Source organism: Dreissena polymorpha, chromosome 2, assembly GCF_020536995.1.
Source record: "Dreissena polymorpha isolate Duluth1 chromosome 2, UMN_Dpol_1.0, whole genome shotgun sequence".
Taxonomy (NCBI): domain Eukaryota; kingdom Metazoa; phylum Mollusca; class Bivalvia; order Myida; family Dreissenidae; genus Dreissena; species Dreissena polymorpha.
In genome coordinates this window covers 22,903,541-22,928,238 of record NC_068356.1, presented here as the reverse complement: position 1 = coordinate 22,928,238, position 24,698 = coordinate 22,903,541, and the positions used below count along the sequence as shown (strand labels likewise).

The window sequence follows — 24,698 nt, the reverse complement described above, 5'->3', positions numbered from 1 at the left end:
ACCCGTTCTCACGTTTCATTCGACAACGTCATGTCAGGTGTAAGCGAGCTCAATGCTGATAGGCCAGCTACCATTTGCACTTCATTAACAATAAGGTCAAGCAATGTCTAAACGGGTACAGACCGGGTTTCGTTAACTGTTCGAATTGCAAACACTTTCATTGAAACAAAGAGACAAATATAGAAAAACAGTCCGGATTAAAATGGCGGATGTTGTCAACGAAATTTTACTAGATTTTCGCAATTTTGACTGTTCTTGTGCCAAATTCTCAATATTTTCGCAAATGACTCAAATGGCAAACCGCAGCGCGAGCATTGCGAACGTATTATTATTGGGATAAATGCTCACTATTACAGGGCTCGCGCTGTCGTTCGCCATTTGCGAAAGAATAGCGAATTTGGCTCAAGAAAAATATAATTTGCGAATATGCTTAAATCTCGTTTAATTTCTTTGAAAACATTTGCCATTTTAATCCAGGTGTTTTTTAAAACTATTTTTTTGTTTGTTTCCATGAACAATTTCAAGCGCATATGGTAGCTGGCCAATCAACATCGAGTTCGCTATCAGGTAGCATTGTGTCATTTATGCGCAGATAATGGAATACACAGTTGATATTGTCGTCTGCCTACAATATAACGACCGATGGCAAAAGTCGTATAAAAAATAAGCAAATGAAAAGAAGCGTAACACTCAATAAATTATTTTTAAGCTGATCACTTTACAAATTTTACCGACTATTGATCTGAATTAAAGGATGATAATTAAATAATTAGTTACATGTCAAAGATGTTGCACCTTTCTGTTCTTGATTGAAATTAAAATGTTATAATTAGTTTGTTGTTTTTTTACTCACAAACTATGCTATTGTAAAGTAATATGTCAACCAAATAGTATATTAATTACGTATTTGCTAGGTTTCTTGTTTTCATTTTCTGTAGTCAAACGATATGCACATTTTATTTCATGTGCAAAATGCGTACAATTTTTGGGACTGTCGTTTTCAGATAAAGTATTTTTCGTCGATTATATTATATTTTAGAAGTTCTTTATAGAAAAAATAGACTTATGAATACACGTGCGGCGATACGGACGGTGCAGACAAATCTTTACCAGAGGCAGAAGACTTATTTGATAATTACCTTTCAGTTTGGCATATTTCGGAGTTTAATGTCAGATTTTTTTTTTTTTTTAAATCCCTACCTACCCCCAGCGAAAAATGTTCAAGAACAAACAGTCCGTTCTTGAACATTCTAGAACTGTTCTAGAACTAACGACACTGTTCTTGAACAAAGATTCATGTTCTTGAACATGGTTCAAGAACTTGTATTAGTTCTTGAACAGTATGTTCAAGAACTTATGTAGTTCTTGAACTAACAATACTGTTCTTGAACAGGAATTAATGTTCTTGAACATGGTTCAAGAACTGCTATTATTTCTTGAACAGTAATTTAACAACAGATATAGTTCTTGAACTGTTCAAGAACAAAGATTTTTTCTTTAAATGTTCATCAAGTTGTAAGAATTTGGTTCAAGAACTGCTATTAGTTCTAGAACTGTTATTATCATGGTCAAATATTTCTTCTAGAACTTTTCAGGATAAATTCTGGAACTACAGATTCTTTCATCTTTAGGTTGTGACCCTGAGACTCAAGAACCATTGTGTTGAATATTTCGCTTAAGAACCATTGTGTTGAATTTTTATGTAAATATTAATAAGTTGGTGTACATTACTTTGTTTTTGCTGAAACAGGACATTGAAAACAAAAAGATGTACATTTTCAGATCTGGGTTTTTTACTCAAAACTCCACTCAATAATTAAGGTTATTTTTAAGACAAATACTGTGACTCTCAGTGTTATTTAATCCCAAGTCGATCAGTTTTTCTAATAATAAAAGGTAAAGGTTTATGATGAAACTATTTGACATTTCGTATGATAACCACAATGCAGGTGATGCAAAATTTTATTTAAAGATGGCATGTCCATGAGTGCTGGGCATTAGTGAAATACATGCACTAACTTCAGGACAGACTTTAATGTACACAAGCGTATCAATGAAACTGTCAGCAGTAATCACATATTTGATACCAGTGGCTGTTATAGTGACAAGATGTTTTCCAGCAGGTAACTGAGAAAGTTGTACATCTTCACAAGAGTCATACTTTTCAAGAACTGCATAAACTACACCTGAATCTGTATTGATAACAAAATACGCAACACATTCCACATTACTATCTCCATATAAAACATAGCTACAAGCTATGATAAAGCATTTTCTAGGCTGTCTATCCTTGTTGTTCTGTTTCGATCTTGGGCCTTTGTAACGCAAACCCTCGCAGTTAATAGTGCAGCACTGAAATATATCTAGGTCCTTTGGAAACACTGCACAGCATACTTCACAATAATGAACTTCATTCAGTGGGTTTGAGTCAAAAAAGGTCATTAAGTAATCGTAGTTTAGCATATGAGCATTCTTTGAATCATTACAAACTGATTTCACTGTGTTAATTATGTCTTTGCAAGCACTGGTGGTCAGGTTGTGACGACGAAAACAAGACATTATTTTTAATGCCTCTAGTTCATTTGTCAACTGATCTTTTGAAAGAACATTAGAAGTGTCGGAGAATGATGAATATTGCGACTCTGTATCAGAAGATAAATCGCTGTCAGAGTTGGAAGCTGAAACAGTATTTATATCTGATATTTCTTCATCTGTATGGAAGAAATCTGACATATATTCTGAATTTGAAGAATTAGATCCAGCATCTGACAATTCAGATAAGCACCCACTATTATTACTGTATAGTAAATCACTATCTGTATCACTAACAACGCTGTCAATGTTTCTACATCAGAAACCTGAGAAAAAGTTTCTACATTAGACACCTGAGAAGAAGTTTCTACATCACGCTCCTGGGAAGAAGTTTCTACATTACACTCCTGGGAAGAAGCTTCTGAATCACACTTTTGTGTTTCCACACCTAAAATTAGAAATATTCAGTAAAAGAATTTGACACTATGATAAACAAGAAGAATTTCAGGGATCCAAATCAAACCTAAAATAACAGAACTTTTAGAAGTGTTTACTCTTTAGTTTATATTTATCTATGTTACAAAGAAGGAAGACTCTAAGTTGTTATCTTTTTCAACAAATTAGCATACCAAGATATCCACTGGACTTATTATAGATCAAAATTCTTTGAACAACCTTGGTAATGCTTAATCAAATAAATATTCCTATTAAAATTAGCAATAAATGGCCCATCAGTTTATAAGGACAGGTTAGTAAAAGTACTTATTTCTGGATGGTCAGATGATAACAAAAGCTTACCACCGCAGCATGACAATTGATGTAGAAGGACTGAGGAGAGCCCCCCCCCCAAAAAAAAAGAATGATTGAGAGCCCAATAAAACATAAAGTAAAAAAATTTCAATTTAATTTCCTTACCTTGACTCTCAAAATTTATATTTGCTTTGAGCAGAAGCAGATCTTGTTCGGAACTGTGGATGGCTGTCTGGATTTTCTGTCTTTTCCATCTACGTAATGTACGTTGAGGAATGTCCAAATCTTTATTATCTAGATACAATTTCCTCTGCCGTTTTACAGGGGCTGTAAATATAATGTGTATGTAAGTTCAAAGATTCCAAGCAGAGAATGTCGAAATTTTAATTTGCTGTATAATATGCCCAAGGGCAGGCAAAATATTCAGCTTTCATTGATATTATTTGGCTAAAATACTGCTTTCATTTCATCATAATATTTATCTTCGTATGTCTAGTATAATTAAATCAACATGACTTCACATCGGAAAATCTACGTATAGACCAGCTATCACCATTACTGACGACTGTGAAGAGAAGTCCTCGAAAAATATAAAAAATCTGGTAACTGGTCACCCAAGTCAAAAACACAGAAAAATAATATAATTGCAATGTATTCGAAGTTACTTTTCATAGGAATCATATGATCGAAAATTATAATATATTTGTGATTGTTTTCTTCAGTGATCAGTAATAATGTTCATTAAATATGATAAATGGATAAAGAATTAAAATTAATATTGAAAAAAAAATATTTAAACAGGGGTCCTTTTTGTTCTTATTCAAGTATAAACAATAGCATGATAGTTTACACTGAACTAAAAAATGGCTTCGAATTTCAATGCTCATTGCATTAAATATCTGCTTTCCACATTTAACTATATGATTCTACTGAAATACATTAACAAAAACCATACTGTATAGGGGACAAGTTGACTGGGGAATGAGTTGACTCGCGGACGAGTTGACCAAATCGATGAAGAATTAGGGGACGAGACTTTGACCAGAAACCAAAAATCCTAACAAGTTTTTCTTTCAATAGAGGAAAAAAGAAAAATAGCTTACACAGGCCGTGTGTTTTGTGCAAATGATGCAATATATTCTGTTTCGAGCTTAACTGGCGCGAGCACAATGAACATTTGTATTTTTAAATTTCGCCAGCAATAACTTTCTGGAAGTTTTCCTCTTTGGCAGCCATATTTTAATATCTGCCAAAGCATTTACGTAAACGGCCATTCTATTGGTCAATCGATTCCCACACAACCAGTCAGGGTTTAGGTTATCTACTTTATATCACAGCTAAACAAGACCTCGCATGATTGGCTGTTCGATATTATCCGCCCAATGAAATTTGCTGATGCTGAATCGTTATTTTGGCGCAAAGAAACAATTCGTCTGCAACCACACAAAAAGTACAAAAAAATGGCGAAAAACGTGCAAGAAAACGAGAAGTTTGCGGTGATGAGATGGTTAACTGACGGAAACAGGATATCTGTACACAACTTGAAGTATGTTACTGAGTCAAAACTGCCAAAAGAAGAGTACAAACCTGGTATATGTGGGCTTTCTGTTTTCGTTGGGTTTCCAGGCCTTTGGAAATTCTGCATATTGAACGTGGGAGGTAAGTTAATTTGACCTAAAACAGAAGTCTTGTTTCATGTTATCCGACCGACCCTGTTTTAAAATCGCTGACGCAAAAGTTTTTTCTGTTACAAATCCGCATCCGAATTTTATGTCCGAAATTTACGCAACTGCGGAAAGCGTCTGAATCGTTCATAACTGTTATTTTTGTTACTTAATGTTTTGTTTCATTTACATTTATTCTTGTCAATAAATGCTTTATTCAAAATGTAGTCTTTAGTTTTCAAAGAATATTTATTTGTACAGTAATTTACAGATCAAGACAAAAGTATTTTTGTTATCTACAAAATCCGCATCATAATTTTATGTCCAAAATTTACGCAACTGCGGTAAGCGTCTGAATCGTTCAGAACTGTTATTTTTGTAAATGGTTTGTTTCATTTGCATTCATTCTAGTCAATAAATGCTTTATTCAAAATGCAGTCTTTAGTTTTCAAAGAATAGTTATTTGTACAGTAATTTACAGATGAAGACAATCTGGATCAATCATCTTTTTGTTAAGAACTATATCTGAAAGTTAGTTCTATGTCGTCATGCATTTCACACTACTGATACCTGAAAATAACGTTCTCATTGAGTTAAATATTCAATTAAGTGTTGTGAAAAGGAGGAAAAAAAGCCTACCTACCGACCCACATTTTTTTTATCACATTTCAGGCAAAAAGGAAATGACAGAATGGTTAAAGAGTGAAATCCTGCCTTTAACTGCAGATCCCACGGACAAATTTTGTGAACTTGAAGAGATAAGTAAGCACTAAAATTTATTAGCTTATAGCTAGATATTGCTGGATATGGTTTACAAAGTGTATTTGTATTGATTGAACAATTTGACTGATGATTATTTAAACTGTATTGACAACAGTTTAAATTAGCTGCGCTAAGTTTCCTAATAAAACAAAGAAAATGTGAGATAACCATGTTTAAATAAATAAGATTTTTTAGGACATCCTGATCTTTATGAAGAAGGAAAACAATCCCTGGAAGGCAATGCAGAAAAATCTGAAGTGCCTCTGAGGCGCTCCCCACGGAAATCTGTGACATCTGATGGTAAATTTTTCATATTTTATTACAGCTATCATTCCAAGTATGTTTAACATCATGAAACCTAAATTCAAATGTACATGATAATCATATGTCAAACATATAAAAATGTAAGCATTTCAAACTGATTCAATTTAATTTTTAATGATTTTTAAAACACATGCAGTCTTCACGCTTAATATTTTAGCCCAATAGCCCATAGGGCTAATCAGATGGAATTTTGAATAGCCAGAAGACATGTTCAATAGCCTAAAGAGGTCAATATAAATTTGTTGACTTATTTTGGCCAGGAATACCAAAATAGTTATTAACAATCAGAAAATCTACTTCCATTAATAAAAACTGATGCATGTGATTACAGTAATAAAGGGTATTCTGTTTCCTTTTGAAATGTTTTTTAATATACAAAATGCACCAGATAATTATGCTGTTTGTTGTAACTTTATTATTACACATGTTCTCATTCAATGATTCCATTAACCCTTTAAGCGCTGGAACGGTATTTCGAAGGCCTTTGCAAACAGTTTGGATCCAGATGAGACGCCACAAAATGTGGCGTCTCATCAGGATCCAAACTGTTTGCTATTCTGATAGTATTCTTTGATTTTTTTTAAAGAAAATGCTAATTTTAGACATTCAGCAGTCTACATTTTAGCAGACAACAAATTACCCACGATGCAAAGGGTTAATCAGTTTGACCGATGTTTGGTTTTATTTTAATGCATATTCAATTATTATCATGTTTAAAAATTATCTGTATGGTTGCCGCATGTGTTCATGCAATTCTTTAAAACTTACGTCATTTTAGGCATTTACCCGATAATTATAGCGAATTAAATTTAGACTCTTAAAAACGCATGTGTATCAGGTAATTTATATAATAGTAGTTACAGTTTTTCAGTTTGTTTACAGTTTTACGCTCAAATATTTTATTGACCAGTCGGGCTATTTACAAGCATTTAGGATCGACCGACCGGCCCAAGAATCGACTCGGGCTTATAGGCTAATTCGAAGGCTGCACATGCTTTGTATATTGTAAACATTTGATCATGTTTGTTCTCTTCTTTGCAGTGACTCCTAAGAAAAGACATCTGGAAAGGTCAGAGGGTTCACCAATCGTGCCTCACTCAGCAAGGAAAGTTTTGAAGCTTGAAGGTAATCTAAAAATATATTGGCATATTTGTGCCCCCAAAAATTGATGGGGGGTCAGACTTTTAGATTCACCTTTACCCATATGTCTGTCTAAAAAGTTAGTGTGAAGCTTATCTCAAAAAGTATCTGAGCTAATATCATAATATATAACATTAATTGTTATAGCTTAGCTGTGAAAATTGGCTGATTTTACTGTGGACTTGCTTGATACATTTTATGCTATCAAGCCATAATTTGGTGAAGTTTTCTTTGCTATTCAATGTATTATTTTTTTTGCTATGTCAATATATATACCATGATTTATTTAAGTGAAGGGTTCAATATTAACTTTTTTACAGCAAGACTGTTGGACCAGCTCCTCTTAAAATGTACTAGCCCGAACCTGATTTCTACTAGACCATAAATGACATAGCAAATACAATTGTGTCATGTTACTGTTTAATTAGGAACACCAGATTTTTGTATGCATAGAGTAAAACAATAAAGTAACCCTTCTTTTGCTTTTCTTCGTCAAATTCAAGCCATGTGAACTGACTCAATTTTCCATCTAGGATAAAATGGACGTTTTCGTGTTTATTCATATTTACGTTTCATGTCAGTTTAGCGTCGGATTTTTTTTTATTAACTGATTTGTCGGACAAAAATCCGAACTTGAACAGAGCCATTCTTTAAATTACATTATCTTGTCTTCTACGCAAAAATGTTTACATTGACGATACCTATTTTCGATAGAAGTCGTAAAATCATGCTCTACAGTTTTACGACACTGCAGAAAATCATTAATATTCATGACAACTTGACCAATTGAAACAAGCAATTTCTGCAGGAAGCTCTCCTTTGCATCTAAAAATAGCGATGAATCATTTGAACGCTCTGCGTTTATTTAAATATACTAGTTTTGTTTTAATGCAAATAACGTATACAAGAGTAATTTTACACATTAAAAGTAAAGGTTTTCACAGCAGTTATTTATAGTTATATGAATCAGTATATATTTTTTTTAATTTATGTACTACCAGTCAGACAAGCTAGCCCGCAGTTTTACTAGCCCAACCGCCGATCTTACTAGACAATGTCTGTCGGACGTGCCTTAGTGTCGAACCCTGAAGTGCAGTATTTTCTGTACAGTTACTGTAGTTAGAAATTGATAAATTAATCGAGACTTGATGAAGATTGATTAAAATTCTATCAAACCAGTGTTCTTAGGGTTTACACGAGAGAACAGAGTGTGAAGGTCAAGGTCATTCTTTAGAGAAATAATAATGACTGATCAGTGCTGGGTGGGAACGAGCATGGTTAAGTAACCTAATAGCTCGGGTGGGCGTGTAAACCCTAAGAACACTGGTTTGATAGAATTTTAATCAATCTTCATCAAGTCTCGATTAATTTATCAATTCTATCAAACCAAGTGTTACTTATGTTTTCCACGAGATTTTAGAGCTGCACTCAGTCATTATTAAAAAGGAGTATTAACCCCGCAATCAATTACGATTATAATCTGAATAAATATCACCATTATTTCATTATATGATAGCTATCATATATATAATAATGGTTATGTGTACGATACCTGTCCAACTAGTTACCACCTGTGGGTTGCAATATAGCCCTATTGTATGAGGACTCTGGAATAACTCTTTTGTAATATTGCTTGAAAGTCTTTGCAGAACTCCAGCCTGCCGCTTTCATGATGGTTCCTAACTGTAAACCACTTGCTCCTGCTGCCGATGTTGAAGCTGCTCTGCAGCTATGCGATTGAAACACAGCAGTGTCAATCCCGGATTTTTTCATTATAGCCTTTATCCATCGTGCAATTGTACTTTTTGTTACCCCTTTAAAAGGAGGCGTAGTTGATATGAATAACTTTTCATCACTTTCAGTTCGAAAAGTTTTTGTTCTTGAAATGTAGTCATTTATTGTTTTTACAACACATAACTTTTCGTTAACGGAATATTTATCTAAGACTAATGGCTCTAAATGTTTATTTGGTTTTGAATGTTTTAATGGACTTGAGAAGTAAAGGACAACTGTATCACCCTCAGTTTTTACATCTTGTAGTTTCAATAGATGAATAGTTTGTCCTCTTTGTCCACTCAACAGCATAAGAAGAATAGCCAGTTTTTCAGACAATATCAGTAATGGCAATGTTTCATTAGATGACAATGACAGTATATAATTGAAAACTTTATTTACATCCCAAATAGTCCCATATTTTGGTAAATTTGGTCGTTTAGTGAACACTCCCCTCATAAATCGCTTAATTAAGGTTTCACTACCAATATCTCTATTGTGTAAGAGAGCACTAACTGAAGATATAGCTGACTTAGCAGTATTAATTGCGCTATAGCCTTTTCCATCTTCAAACATATTTGATAAAAATTTCAACACTATATGGGTAGGTGGATTAAACGGATCAATTTGTTCCTCACTAGAAAAACACAACCATCTTTTGAGATACGACCCATACTGCTGGCAAGTTGATTTTCTCCACGACTGCAAAATGATGTCTGTTGTAATTTCTGAAATTCCTCTATCTCTGAGACTCTGCCCGATAAGATGAAAGCTGCTAAACGCAGATTCCTGATTGGATGTTTCTTGTCTGTTTGTGCTGGAAGATGCAGACAGTTCATTGGGAGAATATAGGATTGGCCCGATATGTGATGCAGAAGAGTCGAAAACCATACTTGCGTTGACCAAATGGGTGCTATTAACACCACCCTGTATACTTGCTCTTTCACCACCTTTTGTATAGTTCTGCTTATGACACTGAAAGGAGGAAACATATACATATTTGCATAAATGTTCCAACTCATAGTGAAAGCATCTATCGCAATGGCACATTTATCTGGTTGGAAAGACACATATTTTGACTTTTGATTATTGAGTTTAGACGCAAACATGTCAATTTCAATAAATCCGAGTGTTTCTTCCAATTTATGAAATATTTCAGTCTTTAACATCCATTCCATATCATCGTTCAAATTTCTGGACAATCTGTCTGCTTCAAAGTTGTCCCCTCCCGGTACATGAGCAGCACTTATCCAAATGTGTTTATCTATAGCCCACAACCATAATTGTTTAGCAAGATTGTGTAATTTCTCTACTTTGCCCCCATAATTATTTATGTAAGCCACCGCAACGGAATTATCCATATATATCTTTGCATGCACTTTTCTCTCATTACAAAGTAACTTTTTCATAACCATTAACGCGCCTTTAAGTTCTAAGTAATTAATGTGTTCTTCTTTGTCAACCTCAGACCAGACTCCTTCAATAGTTGATCCATTAATATTATTTACTCCCCCCCATCCTTTTTTACTAGCATCACTATGAATGATAACAAGCGGTTCTGGTAAAAAGATGGGTTTGTAACTGAGTTCTATATTTTTAATCCACCAGTCTAGAATCTCTTTCACATCCTCATTTATAGTCATTTTTGAATTAAAATTCCCAAAACATTTTTTCAGGTTCTTGTCTCTCAAATGTTCCAAGTCTTTGTAATATAAAGCAGCGAATTGAACCCCTGGTTCACTAGCTACCATTTTTCCAATCAACTGGGAAAACTCACGAATAGTTACACTATATGGTTTCGACATAGTGATGCACATTTGTAATAGATTTTCCGCTCGATCGGGTGTAAGCTGAACTGTCATATTGATCGAGTCTAAAATAAAACCCAGAAAAGTTATTTTCTGTGTGGGTATGAAAACGGATTTTTCCGGGTGAACTGTAAATCCTAATTTATCAACTAATCTAATAGTGTCATGAATGTTTTCCAAACAATCTTGATAATTCTGACCTTTTAATAAACTATCATCAATATATGGAGTGTTGAAATGCCCAATCTTTCGAAGTGATGAATAAACAGGCTTTAAAACTTTGGTAAATACCCTCGGGCTGCAAGCCAGACCTTGAGGTAAAGTACAAAATTGATATCTTTTGTTATTCCAAATGAATCTCAAATATTTTCTATCAGATTCAGCTATAGGTATACTGAAATAAGCATCCTTTAAATCAATTGATCCAAAAAAGTCTCCTGGTTGAATGTTTGCTATAGCAGACTTCAGAGTTTCCATCTTGAAATGAATCTTTTCAACACAGTCATTGAATCTTTTAAGATTTAATATAACTCTTACAGTTCCATCTTTCTTTGATCTCATAAAAATATTGGAATAGTACTCATGTTTGTCAATTGTTTCAACTTTTTCAATTATCTTTTTGTCTAAAAATTTAGAAATTTCATCATCTATTTGTTTTTGTTCCATTTGATTGAATTGTATTGGATTAGGCTTGAATGGCTGCCATGGGCTAAATGTAATTTCTAATTTGTAACCACAAATTGTTTGGAGAATCCAGTTGTCAGATGTGACTTTTTTCCATTCTGATGTAAAATGCCGTAATTTTCCACCTTGAAACATATCTGGTGTATTGTTTATAAACAAACGAGGACTTACATCTAATATGGTCTCTTTCCCCTGTAAGACTGAGTCGAGGATTTCCCCCGGTAACTCTGACCTCTGCTTTTCCCGTAATAACCTTGGTTTTTTGACTGGGATGGGCCGGCTTTGAACTGGTATGGATGAGAAGTTCCTCTGCCCCTTGGGGCAGGGCGCTGGTATAAAAAAGGGGTTGATGTGAATTTTTGAGATCTTTTCTCCTCCTTTTCAATTTCCTCCACTTTGTAGTCAATATTATCTCCAAAAAGGTTTGAAGTGACAGGAATATCCAAGTCACAAACCTTTCTGTACTTAGCAGGGACAGCTGTCTTGATAATAGATTTTCTCTTCCTATTGCATTGATAAATGCCATTCGTAAGAATTTTAAAAGTGTCCTTTATTAGCTGAGGCAGTTTTGTTTGGTCCCCTTTGTTTTTCAATATATCAAGACCCATTAAAGTAGGGATCATGGCTAACTTTATTTGTTTTTGAATATTTTGGAGAGCCAAATCCCCCTCTCTTTTGTCGCGAAGAGCAGTCCATAGTTCCTTATTGATTACAGGTACCTCTAAACGACGACAATTTTCGGGTACGAGGTACTTTGCCGACAATTCTTTAAATTGGTCCTCGGGCATTCCTTTATCTATGGCTTTATTAAATAATCCCGCGATTTTTTCGTCAATAGGCGGCCCGAAAACTTGGGAATCCTCGTACAATGAATTGAATTCCACCATGAAAGAATCAGCGTCATCTGTGCGGTCTTCATTTTCGGAGACTGACCCCTCCATTATGTCCGACAAACTATCTCCGATCACCAACCTTTCGGGCGATGATGATCTCTGAGCAGCCAAAGATGGTAGGGTTGACTCAGTACCCGTATGTTTGTCTAATTTTTGTTGCATTTTCGCAACAGTCAACACTAGATTTGACAGAAGTTCTGTCTGATCGCTATCGTACTTTCGTTTTTGACGTTCCATATTGTTTATTCGCTCCCACAATGCATTAGCGTTTCCGCCCTGCGCCAAGTCGCATTGCGCATCCTCGCCGAGTCGATTCTGATTTTCAGAAATGGCGCAGTCGATTTCAATTTCTTGGGGATTTCCCCCGAATTGAGTGTCAAACGAATTTGTTTCTGAGGGCCTTTCCAGATTTCCCAGTGTTTCGTTGGCCTTTCCAGCACTTATTTTTGCTAGTTCACGCGTTCTTTTCAGAACACAATCGAAGTACGAATCGTTCTTTTGTCCTTGCTTATCAGCCATTTCGGCTTCGATCTCTTTGTTCTTTCGATCAAAGAAATTAGCAATTTTTATCCAACGAATATCACAATAAATAACGGTTAATCCGTACTGTCAACACTTTATTATATCCGTCCAATTGTTCCCGTTTGTTGTACTGTTATTATTTTTGGTATTCCTGTACTTAAAAACTATTAATTAATTAATTATAAATTCAGATTTTTCGGCGTTAGCTGAATAAGCCAGCTTTTCACCCTGACTTGACCTTTGTAAGTGTCCAATAATACTCAAATAAAATTTCCCGCGGCTAGGTACGAATGAATACACTTCATTTATTCCATTGGCTGATTTGAGTATAACACCATAACATTGGAAACATATCCGCGTCTTTGTAACACTGTTTTACTGCATGAAACAATTTTATCTCTAATGAAAAGGCTCAATAGATAGAACAGTTTTACAATCAATTTTCGACATAAATACAGTTTGTGCGTTCACCTTTTATTTTCAGAGAATTACCAGCGCAAAAGCGTTTATACTAGTAGCTATGTTGTCATATTTAGTACTTACTTGCATTGCATTTCAACCCGCGAGGTTTTGGGTCAACTCCCGGCCATTTGTGAAAGTCAGAGTTTACATACAGTTCATCACCGGAGTTCGCAGAAGGGGTTGCGATCATTGTGTTACACCGGTCTTACTGACAATAACGTACTGACTGTAATGCATTGCATTCCAATCCGCAAGGTATCAAGGTCAGTTTGCGGTCAGTTGCAGAAATCTTTATATAAACGCCGTCTCGTAAACTTTGTGCACTTGAAGTCTGTTTTGATCAGAAAGATACTAAATAAAGATATTCGGCGATATTATTGTGGTATGTCAATCATCGATTTTTAATATGGTTTTAACATTTGCATGATAAGGACCAATTTTGATAAAAATAATTAGAAATATTTATCCATTTAGACCAGTTTATTAAGCATGAGCACAATAATTCACTATACTATAATTATGCAATTAAATAAGATTCGAGTATTGCCGGCTGACCTATATGCAATCGTTTATTTTCATGTTTCTTGTGTTTTTCTATTCTGTAAATATAGATATCTGAGTAATAATATCACATAAAGCAAAATAAGCCACGAAATCTGGCGCAACACCCCGTAATTGATTTGCTTATGATGTAGCTAAGAACTGCACAGAAAAAAGGCATCCGCTACTTTTTATCTCATAGAGATAACTTTTGATCGTTCATAAACATCGACCACAATCAACGCCGTATATCTTTTTAAAAGATATTTCTTGTTAACAACACCATGATACATAGTATTTTTAATTAATTAACAAGAATTATTCCATCATATTTACTAATGTATTATTGCAGCATATTGACTAATGTATTAAGTATGAGCGCGATGATTCTCGATACTGTTAATAATCGAATCAAATACACGTAGCAATGCCCGATAAACCACTCAAACAGGTTTGTTCGAAGAACGCGCGTATACATATTTAAAATATGTACGGAGACTTCGCGTGTGGCCGGTTGACATTTGTTTTCTGTTTTATATCTATAGGTTTATGACCAGCAATATGTAATAATGTAAAATAAGCCGCGAAAACTCCGCGTAACATCCCGTACTGCGTTTGATGCAGCTAAAAACTGCACAGAAAAAGATATTAGCTATCCTTGATCTCATTCATTTAAATCTTTACCTTCCATAAACTCCAACCACAATCAACGCCGTATATCTTTTTTAAAGATATTTCTTGTTTCTCATGCAATGACCCTTCTATTCACTTTCTGTAATGACCTTGACCTTCACACTCTGTTCTCTCGTGGAAAACCTAAGTAACACTTGGTTTGATAGAATAACCATTATTTTTCAAGGAGGGGGAAGAGTATAAATTCACTGCTGGTAATGTGTTTTATCAAGCCTTAAAAATACTTCTTGCACAAACTGTGTTTGCTTTATATGTACAGGGACTCCAGGAAGCAGCCAGTATTTAAGCAGTAGGGTTGGTTCAAACAGAAAAGATGCATCTGGGTACGGTTTTATTTCATCACAATATATATGCCTGGTTTGAAAGCTACTCTCAGGCTTAAACGTTTAAGAAAAATCAGCTGCACCAGTTCTGACTCGTTGTTTCAAGTCAAGTAGTTGCCAGTTTCTACCAAGTATATTGAGTGTTCTGGTAAGAAACCCACACATTAGGTCACCCCTGTGATCTAAATCCATTTATTCAGCAGCAAAAACATTTCTTTTAAAGATATGTCAAGAAACTTAATCTTGTTTTTTCTTTTTATGTCTCCTTCTACAGGGTAGTTGCAACCTTCTGGGATCACTTCAACATCATCCGTCTGTCCAAAAAAAAAAAAGCTGGGAAAAATATCTTATTGACGCTCGATTGGTTATTGTCGACTCGGATACTACTTGCATGTACCCCGGATACTCTTAAGTATACTTGCATGTACCCCTGGTACGGTAAATATACTTAATCATACCCGGTCGATAATAGACTGTGCCCGAGCTGTATTCCTGCCCAAAATCCTATTTCTTAAAACGCGCTACCGAATATCTTAAACTTCTCTTAAAAAAAACAAACTGCATCAACATGCTTTTTGAGTGCGAGTTTCGATAATATAGAGGTCATTTCACAGAAAATGGACTTAAATGTGAATATTATTAATTCAATAAAATAGCCAACAACCACCGATTCAGCGTTTAATTTCCCGGGTACGTTTAAGTATATTTACCATACCCGGGGTACATGTAAGTATACTTAAGAGTACTCCGTGTACATGTAAGTAGTACCCGAGCCGACAATGACCCATCGAGCCTTATTGACAGCACTTGTACTGATTTTGACCAAACACATGCGCAACTTATATTATTGAGTAAGTAAGGAATAAAATCATTAAAATCAAACTTATTGCAGATAATAATTTATGTTTCAGAAATAAAATAAAACGACTGGAGGAAGATGTTCGTAGCCTTCGAAGAAAATTAGGGAAACTCGAGGATAGGGTCTCAGAGTTGGATAAGGATAAAGCATCTAACTCTACGACAGAACAAGTGGTGGAAAAAGCGGACAGGACGGGGCAGTTGGCAAAGAAGAAAGAGGGACAGGGAAGTGTGTCAAAAAAGGAGGCTGATTCGATACTTGAAACTAAGCCGTGCCAGGCAATCTGTGAACAAGATGTTGAAGCCATTGTAGGCAAGGCTATTGGGAATCAGAACAAATTCAAAAATTTATGTTTATACAAGTTCACTCGGGAAGAATTGGTGTCTTGCACCCGAACAGGGAAGCGAACTATCAAATGTATGGACAATGTGAAACCCCAGTTAGATCACACCAAATTTAAGGAACTGGAAACATTAGTATTAAAATACACTTTATATGATAAGCAAAGTTTCCAAAAAAAATTGAAAACTTACAGAAAGTTCTTAGAAGAGAGAAAAATGGAGCAGTCTGACTTGACCTATAAGCCTTTTGAATAAAGCAACATATAAAAAATCATTGGATTTGGTGTGTCATTCTGTCCATCTGTCATAATTTTTAACTTGGATCGTAATATAATAGCCTGCTTGCTGTCTTTAACTTACTGTAATACATTTGCTCTTCAATGAAAATGCTAACCGACAAAATTCATATGTATATGAATTCTACCTGCCACATCCATTTTGGGTCAAAGGTGATTTAAGATTTGCACTAGAAAAGCAGTGTTTTTTATATGGGCTATAGTTAAAGAAAAATGAACCAAAGAAGTTCAATTTAATGTTCCAAAACTGGTCTGAAAAAATTCAAGAACTAACTAATTGGTTATTGTTTAAGAAATTTGAGCTCGCTGAGGTCTTTTGATTTCTGTTCTAGAACAAGTTCTTGAACGAAGTTCAAAAATTATAAGTTCTGGAATTGGTTCTTGAACTTTTCTAGAATGTGTTCTGGAACATGTTCAAGAACTCATTCTGGAACATGTTCAAGAACTCGTTCCAGAATAAATTCTGTTCTAGAACAAGTTCTTGAACTGGATCAAGAACAGTTCTTGAATTTTTCGCAGGGGACCTACCCACCCAAATTTACCGGGGTCGGGTTATGCCAAACAAACAATTTTTTTAAGGATGACCCAACATTTGCCAGTCTAGAATTTATCATTGAAATCTGTACATATTGGCTGCTTTCAGGGAAAACGGGGCTTAATGCATGTTAAATAATATAAGCCTGGTCACTGACTAGCTGTATCAATGATTTGGAAAACAACACATCTCAACCTGTGCTTTAAGACATACTCTTTATAAATTTGAATGGGTTGTGGTCATTGCAAACTTGCGACATGAAAAGCTACAACATAATTTTGAAAACTGAGTTGCGTCTAAGATTATACAACAGCAAGCCAAGTCAGTGCCTCCAACGCTTTGATTATACGATAGGCACCAATCGTAACACTATGTCCCTCTCCAGAGTCTCCGTAAAGAGTGGACTCGTACCTAATTACCAGCCATCTTGGCTTTTAGACACCCAACGCGTGATCCGCCCGTGTTATAAGGCGATATTCTACGCATAAAAGTAGTGATGAAATACATAGAGAGTAAACGCATTATTATTATTCCAATTAATTGTCTTATTACTTTGTTATGCAAAAACAAGCAATTGAATTATATATAATTACACAATAAATTATTATTTGGCTTTTACGGCAAACATTTTATTGCATGGTATTGTTTACATTTCAGAGTTAAAATGGATTTCAAGTCTGATCTAGAATATGCGATGAGCAAGCTGAAGATAGAGTTTAGTTTTAGCGACTACGAATTGATAGCCCTAAAGAGTCTATATGATTTGAAAGCTACTATCGCAGTTCTTCTAACTGGCTCAGGAAAAAGCATTATTTTTCAGGTAATAAGATGTTTTCGCGATCTTTACCACAATTGTTATGAATGTATTGTGTTGAAAATAAGCAATTTGCTAATTCGACACCTAGTGATTATTCATAAATATATCTGACTGTTTATTATTCACAGATTTCTGAGTAACTATGGACACATTCCTAGTTTAAAGAATGAACAAAGTTGTATTTTCTGATTGCATTTTCCTGTCCATTCAAAAATCGTGTTATAAAATAATTTAAATATTGATTGCTGGAATTACGCCAGAAAAACATCATATTTGTAATGTGTCTTGTTTTTACAGTGGTTCAGATCAAATTGTTCAACAGACTTGGAGACCTGACATGTTAGTTTCCCAAAATACCTCACTTGGCACTTACAGCGACAGCAACACCAAATGCTATAGAAAATCTTATTAAAAGTCTGCAATTCAAGAACACGACACACATATATTTTTTGGGGAAAAAAGAAAGAATGCCAAATATTCACAAATATGAAAAGTCTGATATGATAATGCATGAAGTGCTGCCTGAATTAAAATACCAACATAGTGAGTTTCTAGTCACCATAATGTACTGTGATAATTTGGAATATCCATGCTATTTCTTTCAACTACTTTTCCATGAACTAGGAAAACGTGAATATTGTCCTGAATCCAGTACACAACCAGAAGATTGAATTGTAGCACAATTTCACTAAGACTACACGGACATAATGAAAGCTCACATTATTTCTGAGCTTAGAAAGAACAATCCCAAAGTTTGTTTAGTGCTTGCAACAGTTGCCTTAGGTATGGGTCTAAACGCGCCTTCAATTGCAAGAGTTATTCATATGCAACTACCTACCACTCTTGAAAAGTACATGCAAGAAATCGGTAGAGCAGGTCGCAACGGTAAACCTGCAAGTGCCTTGTGTTATTATAACAACGGTGACATTGCAAAAAACAGGAACGGCATGGACAATGAAATGTGCTCATACATTCAAAACAATTCCACATGCTTGCGCTTATATTTGGTTAATCATTTTGGCTACAGCAGTGTCTTGTTTTCAGGGAACCAAAAAAGTTATTGTCGTAATTGTATGGCTGGTTAAATGACTGAGAGATGCCAATTAGAACCATTTTAACCATAAAATAATTTATTCACAACTATGTTTAAAGTACTTGTTGGTTTTTATTCACTATTACATACATTTTACATGCAATTTAAAGTATATAATAAAGACAAGGACTATACAAACAGGTATGTATATGTCCCTGATAGAATTGGGCAACATCTTTCCATTAAGTACATGCTATGTACCAATCCTTAAACATAATACAGTTGCTTGACCTTTCACATTCGATCAATCCAAAATTAATTTACTTTAAATTTAATAAGAAATACCAGATGTTTACTGGTCACGTTTTGTGAAAAAAGTCTCAAAAAGATGAATTTTAATGCGAAAGACAAGGTCATGTTTACTGGAGTATTTAATAACTATAAAAAGTTTGACAGATTTCAGCTAATCACATGTTTATGGTTTTCTAGCAACCAGGTCAATAGCATGGTGTTTTTAGTGTATTCTTAATGTTTATGTTGGGTACTAATCAGTTCTGATTTTGATGACTTTCTTAATGCATTCATATATGTTACACTAGTTCAACTAATTTAGGTAAAAAATGGAAAATATTATACAATATTGCAACTGTATTAATATCGGTCCTTCTTTATCCATTGCAAGAAGACACTAAATGCTTGGTAAAAACATGACATTGATGTTTAAAATCTTTGCAATTTATTGTTTAAGTAATGCTATTATCACACTAAATGTATTTTGAAAATCGTTACAATAACAATAAACAGCTGTATGCAACTGGATTTGCTGTTTTTACTCATAAATGTAGCTCTATAATTTGTTTTTTTTTCTGATAATATTGTTAATATATATGTGCTTCTAGAATGATTAAATATAATATAAATATTAACATCTCTTAAAGTAGAACAGCTTTATAGTGCTTTCTTTCTGTATTATTCAAGTATTAATTACATGCATCATCAGGAAACTCATAAATGTTGAAATGATATTCACTTTGTGTGAAAAAAACTTTAATGATTAAAATTTCCAGTATTGGAGATCATACTTAGATTTCAGTGTTTCAACAGTACACAAAAAATAAGTTTTTTTAACAAAGGAACACATTTTAATGGTTATCCCATAAACATAATTAATACTTTTAAATTGTGTGGGTACCTGGGCTGGTTTTCTAGAATTTTCTAAGAGAAATCTAAAACTAAATTTGACTTAGATGGAAGTTTTATATCAATTTTACTGTGCCAATTTCACCAATTAATGCTCTTAAAATGAAAAATTTACTTCACTGCATAGAATATTATTTAGAGTTGCACAAAACTATGCCAGAAACATGTACATTGATATGAAAAAAATTGGTGATTTCCTCAGACAAAACTGTTTATTACATATTCAGAATGTATTATTGTAATATCCATTCGTTTTTTAGTACCAATCCGCTTTTCTCTTACTTTATTATTAATAGTAATTGCATATTTTATCATTTTGACTGCATTTATAAATGTTTCATTTTTTAGTATGTACAAAATCAAATTTAACAATTAGTTTTGATGTAAAATCCGTTTTTATATGCAAGTGTCTATTTCACTTTTAAATTATAACAACATATTATACAATATTGAAAGATTATTCCCAGATTGATGTCATATTCCAACTTTGCATTGTGTAGTTACATGTAATTGAACACTGTATTGAACTGTATGGGAAGCTACATGTATATTGATTAAGTAATGTATGTTGTTTGTATTATACAAAATGCATTATTTCTACCAAAAGTAGACCATATAAGGCCTAGTGTTACTAATTAGGAACTGTATACATTTGATACTGTTTTTGATGCACTTAAAAAACTTGAATTATGAATACTAACTTGAGTATTTTTTTTTATCATCATGTTTTGCAAACGAGTGCGTTAATGCATTTGAAAATATACTTAAAGCACAATAAAAATGCACTTAAACCCTTTACCACTTAGATACATGTACGTATTTTCACGCATTTATAGTGCCTTAGAAACTGAAAGTTATATTTAATTTAAAACCTCTGTTATTAGATTCACGTTTTTAAGGCTTTATCTCCATACGTTAGCATAAAACCTGAACAGACTGTGAGTAACTCGCAAGCTGTTTTGGTTTTATGTTGTTTGCACATAGTAGTGTCCACTTTGGCTCTGAGTGGTAACTATACTTATTTCCTAGGAAAGTGTATTTGTGATGATAAAAAATATACTTTAAGAGTATTTATGCTGGAAAATGCAGAAAAAAGCATGTCTTCCTTATAAAAGTGTGTCTTGTCTGCATTTTTAAATGTATTAAATGCACACTAAATGCAGAAAAATATATTTCTTTTTAAATGTGACACTTAAATGACATTTGCACCACTACTATGAGATATAATTTGTGATCATATGCTTTTTCATTACACTATATTATTTAATTTGTATGAATCATGTGTACTGCCGAAAAAAAAATATCCGCCACTTCTCTTTTGTTGTATGAAAATTACCCATAAAATTCATTTGAAAGCTCAAGAGACCAATAGCAGCGTGCTACACTCTGCTCCTTTTTACATGACTTGATGGTAATAAGATCCCAATTCTATATGGCCGAGGGCAAATTTGCAGATATTAAAAATATTAGTCTGAACTGGGATCCCTGCAGTGAGTCTTTCCTTTTACTTGTTTTTAATTTAATTTACGATCTGATTTGCTCTTTGGCAAATATTAGTAGATCACATTATTCAACTGAAGATTTTTCACATTATATTTTTATAATTTTGATTTCAGAAAACATCTCTCTTCAAAAGTTTAAGATGATTGCTTGGGTAATTCAGAAACAAGATCAATGCATCATAACATAAAATAAAAAATATGTAATAGTAAAATGGCAGTTAAAAAAGCACTAGATAATTTGCCTGTTTTTTTTAAGTTAACATGCAACATATTTACTGTAATTAAGTGACAGTTAGTTATACTGATTTGATTGTATGCACATGCAGAAATATCATGTTTTGTGCCGAAGACAGTAGGCTAGCAAACAAGAGCACTGCATAGCTGTAGCCAACGCTCGGCTGTGCGGGTGCAGTTTTGAATAAATGAAAGCTTTTGAGTAGAATATTAGAGGTCACAGTGACCTTGACCTTTAAACTTGTGACCCCAAAATGGGTGTGGCATGTAGAACTCATCTAGGTGCAGCTACATATGCAGTTTCAATTTTGTAGAGGGCAGCACTGATATTTTAGAGCCAATGTTAAGGTTTAAGCAAGCCGGACAACGAGCAGGCTATGCCAATACCTAAGGTTTCTCTGAATTCGGCCGAGCTAAAAATGAGTTTCATATTGTTTTAGTAAAAAAGTAATGTAGTTAGAAGGACAGAATAATCAATTATTATATTTATTCATTATAAAAAAGTGCTGCTGCCATATTGGTTGTGTACATCTGGCTATAAGAATGTCCCTGTTTTATCCCCACTGGCACTCAAAGTGAGAGTTCTCAAAATCTTTAAATAAAATGAATAAGTAAAGATAGGGCTAAGTAAGCCTTGTTGATTTGGGGGCTAAAAAATATGAAATCAAAACGACCCAGGTTAAAGGCTGAGGCAAAATAAACCCGAGGCCGCATGAGCTTGCTATACTCTGAAGAAGTATTGTGTCTACCCAGGAAATGGGCTTGATTGTCTAACTAAGCTTTAGACGTTCAGTACAATCTATCTTAAATAAATTGGTAAAAATAAATAATATTACAAAAAACAAAAACATTCCACACAAAGTCAATTATTTACTTTACCTGTGTACATGAATCATTTCAGTATTGATGGTTAGTGAACTATAGTCTTGATGGTAAGTGAATTATGTCAAAAGCACCATAACTATGAAACACTAGTATTTTGGATATTGAAATGTTCCACAGAAATGATGCTAATGATAATTCTACACGATGATGCATAAAGTTATTATATATTTCTAAATTCCATTTCCACCAACAATTCCGCTATCAGTTCAATTGCTTCGAATAAGTTGAAAATAACAATATTCCACTCTAGAAACGTGACACATGTACTCAATTTCTCAACCGTTTTTTCGAGCATCCTCCTGATTTAATCAGCATTTAATAGTATTTCCTGCAGGAAAAAATATGTTCACAACATTCCTCACAATGAATAAATCTACATGTTTGCTTGATATGAAAGAAAACATGTCCCTGTCCGGTTTGTAGCACAAATGACATTCGGGCATGGGTGCCGACACTTTCGGTCATTTTGAATTTCAAAAGTAATCCAAAAACAAAATGGCGCGCATGTTATACCAGAGGCTACTTTATGCAATAAAAAGCCGGTTGGGTCCAGAATGGACAGGCACTAGACTCTGCCCGAGTGAACATATTGCAGAAAGCTATCAATAATCAAAGCGCTGAAGGCACTGGACTTGTTTGCTATTGCATAATCTTAGACACAACTCATTTTTTCAAAATTAGGTTATAGCTTTTTAAATAACATGCTTGAAATTGAATACAAGCTATTCAAATTTATAACAGGTATTTGTTAACGCACACGTGTGTGCACTGTTTATCATCCTATTTATGTTAAGGAGATAACTTTGACAAATTTTCAACAGCAAGTCCCTTTTTTGACGTTCTGAAAGCATAGAAAATATAATGAAAATGGTATAATAAGAATAAGTTAATAAAAGTAAATTTTGCAATCACTGACATATTAAATGAATATAATGTTTGAATATTCAATACCTTTCACACTTTTGATGGAAATTCCCTTTACAAAACTTAAGTTATTTGAAACCATTCACAAATTCAAAATATCAATAAAACAATTATTGAAAATAAATTAAAAAAATAATAATTACTCAAGTAGTTCTTTTAACTTACAAATTTGTTATCTATAAAGACAGTGCTGTTGACCTGTACTTTGTTGTTGATGCATTACTTGTAACCCTATCAGCACTTTGTCAACCAGTCTTATGACCTTAATATCGGTAAAGAACACTAATGCGTTTTTCTTTGTACCTGTTGCATCAAGCAATTCAGGTTAAATGACCTTTTTGCCAGCAGACACCTATTAATACATTCAAATATTTCATAGGCTGATTGGAGAGACATCCCCTGAACTTTGGATACATCACTGTGTCTGTTCACAGCGTAAAGGATGTAACACTGTTCAGTGTTAGGAATCCCGGTCTACTCTCTGAATGTTAGACACATAGACACACATTGTGGCCCAGTTACACTTACGCGTTAAAATTAATCTCGCAGAATTTAAGGGTCTATCCATGGTCGATAAATCGTCAGAGGAAGGCATAATTGGCTATCGAAACAAACAGTTTTATCTTTCAAGATGAGAAAACAAACACTACAGAAATAGTATAGTTTCACGATAAGAGAAAAATGGTTTGATTATTTAACCACAAATGTTTGCAGTACTCAGTCAGCACGCCTGGAGATCATTCATAAACAAATGAATAAGGCTACCTTTATTTGTCAGTTTGCTACATTTGATATTTTGATTTAAATGTTATGTCCGAAAGGATTGTGCTAAAATGTGCAATAAACAATTCTCAATGAGATTTTTAAAGGCCCGCGTCATGCAAAATAAGTCATATGCTAGATAAAACATCATTCCTATAGCCCACCCATCCTGCCCATCTCTCAGTCTGGTAAGGCGACACATAATGAGAGCATAAAACCTTAAGTGATTTTTTAGCGATCAGCATCACCTCTGACCAGACAGTGCATATGCACAGGCTGGGCTTGAGCTACGCTGGCCGAAAAGCCATAAGATCTATTGTCGCATGATGCTGCTATGAAAGTGTGATTTGAATGTGCTGGAAGAAAACTTCACATTAATAAAATATTACCATACATTATATTTTGATGATAAAGTAATACACTCATAATAAGCCATATGA

At 34.1% G+C, this 24,698-nt stretch overlaps 1 protein-coding gene and 1 long non-coding RNA gene across 10 annotated transcripts in view; one reads left to right on the top strand and one right to left on the bottom strand.

Annotated features, from left to right (window-relative positions):
- Positions 1 to 24,698, bottom strand: part of LOC127866224 (uncharacterized) — a 207,073-nt gene that overhangs the window by 76,392 nt on the left and 105,983 nt on the right. The gene's annotated exons all lie outside the window — the stretch shown is intronic.
- LOC127866222 (uncharacterized) lies at positions 4,554 to 16,790 on the top strand. Its single transcript, XM_052406652.1, has 5 exons — positions 4,554 to 5,708; positions 5,904 to 6,008; positions 7,074 to 7,157; positions 14,807 to 14,870; positions 15,782 to 16,790. The coding sequence occupies exons 1-5, from the start codon at positions 5,495 to 5,497 to the stop codon at positions 16,323 to 16,325; spliced, it is 1,011 nt and encodes a 336-aa protein (XP_052262612.1). The 5' UTR covers positions 4,554 to 5,494; the 3' UTR covers positions 16,326 to 16,790.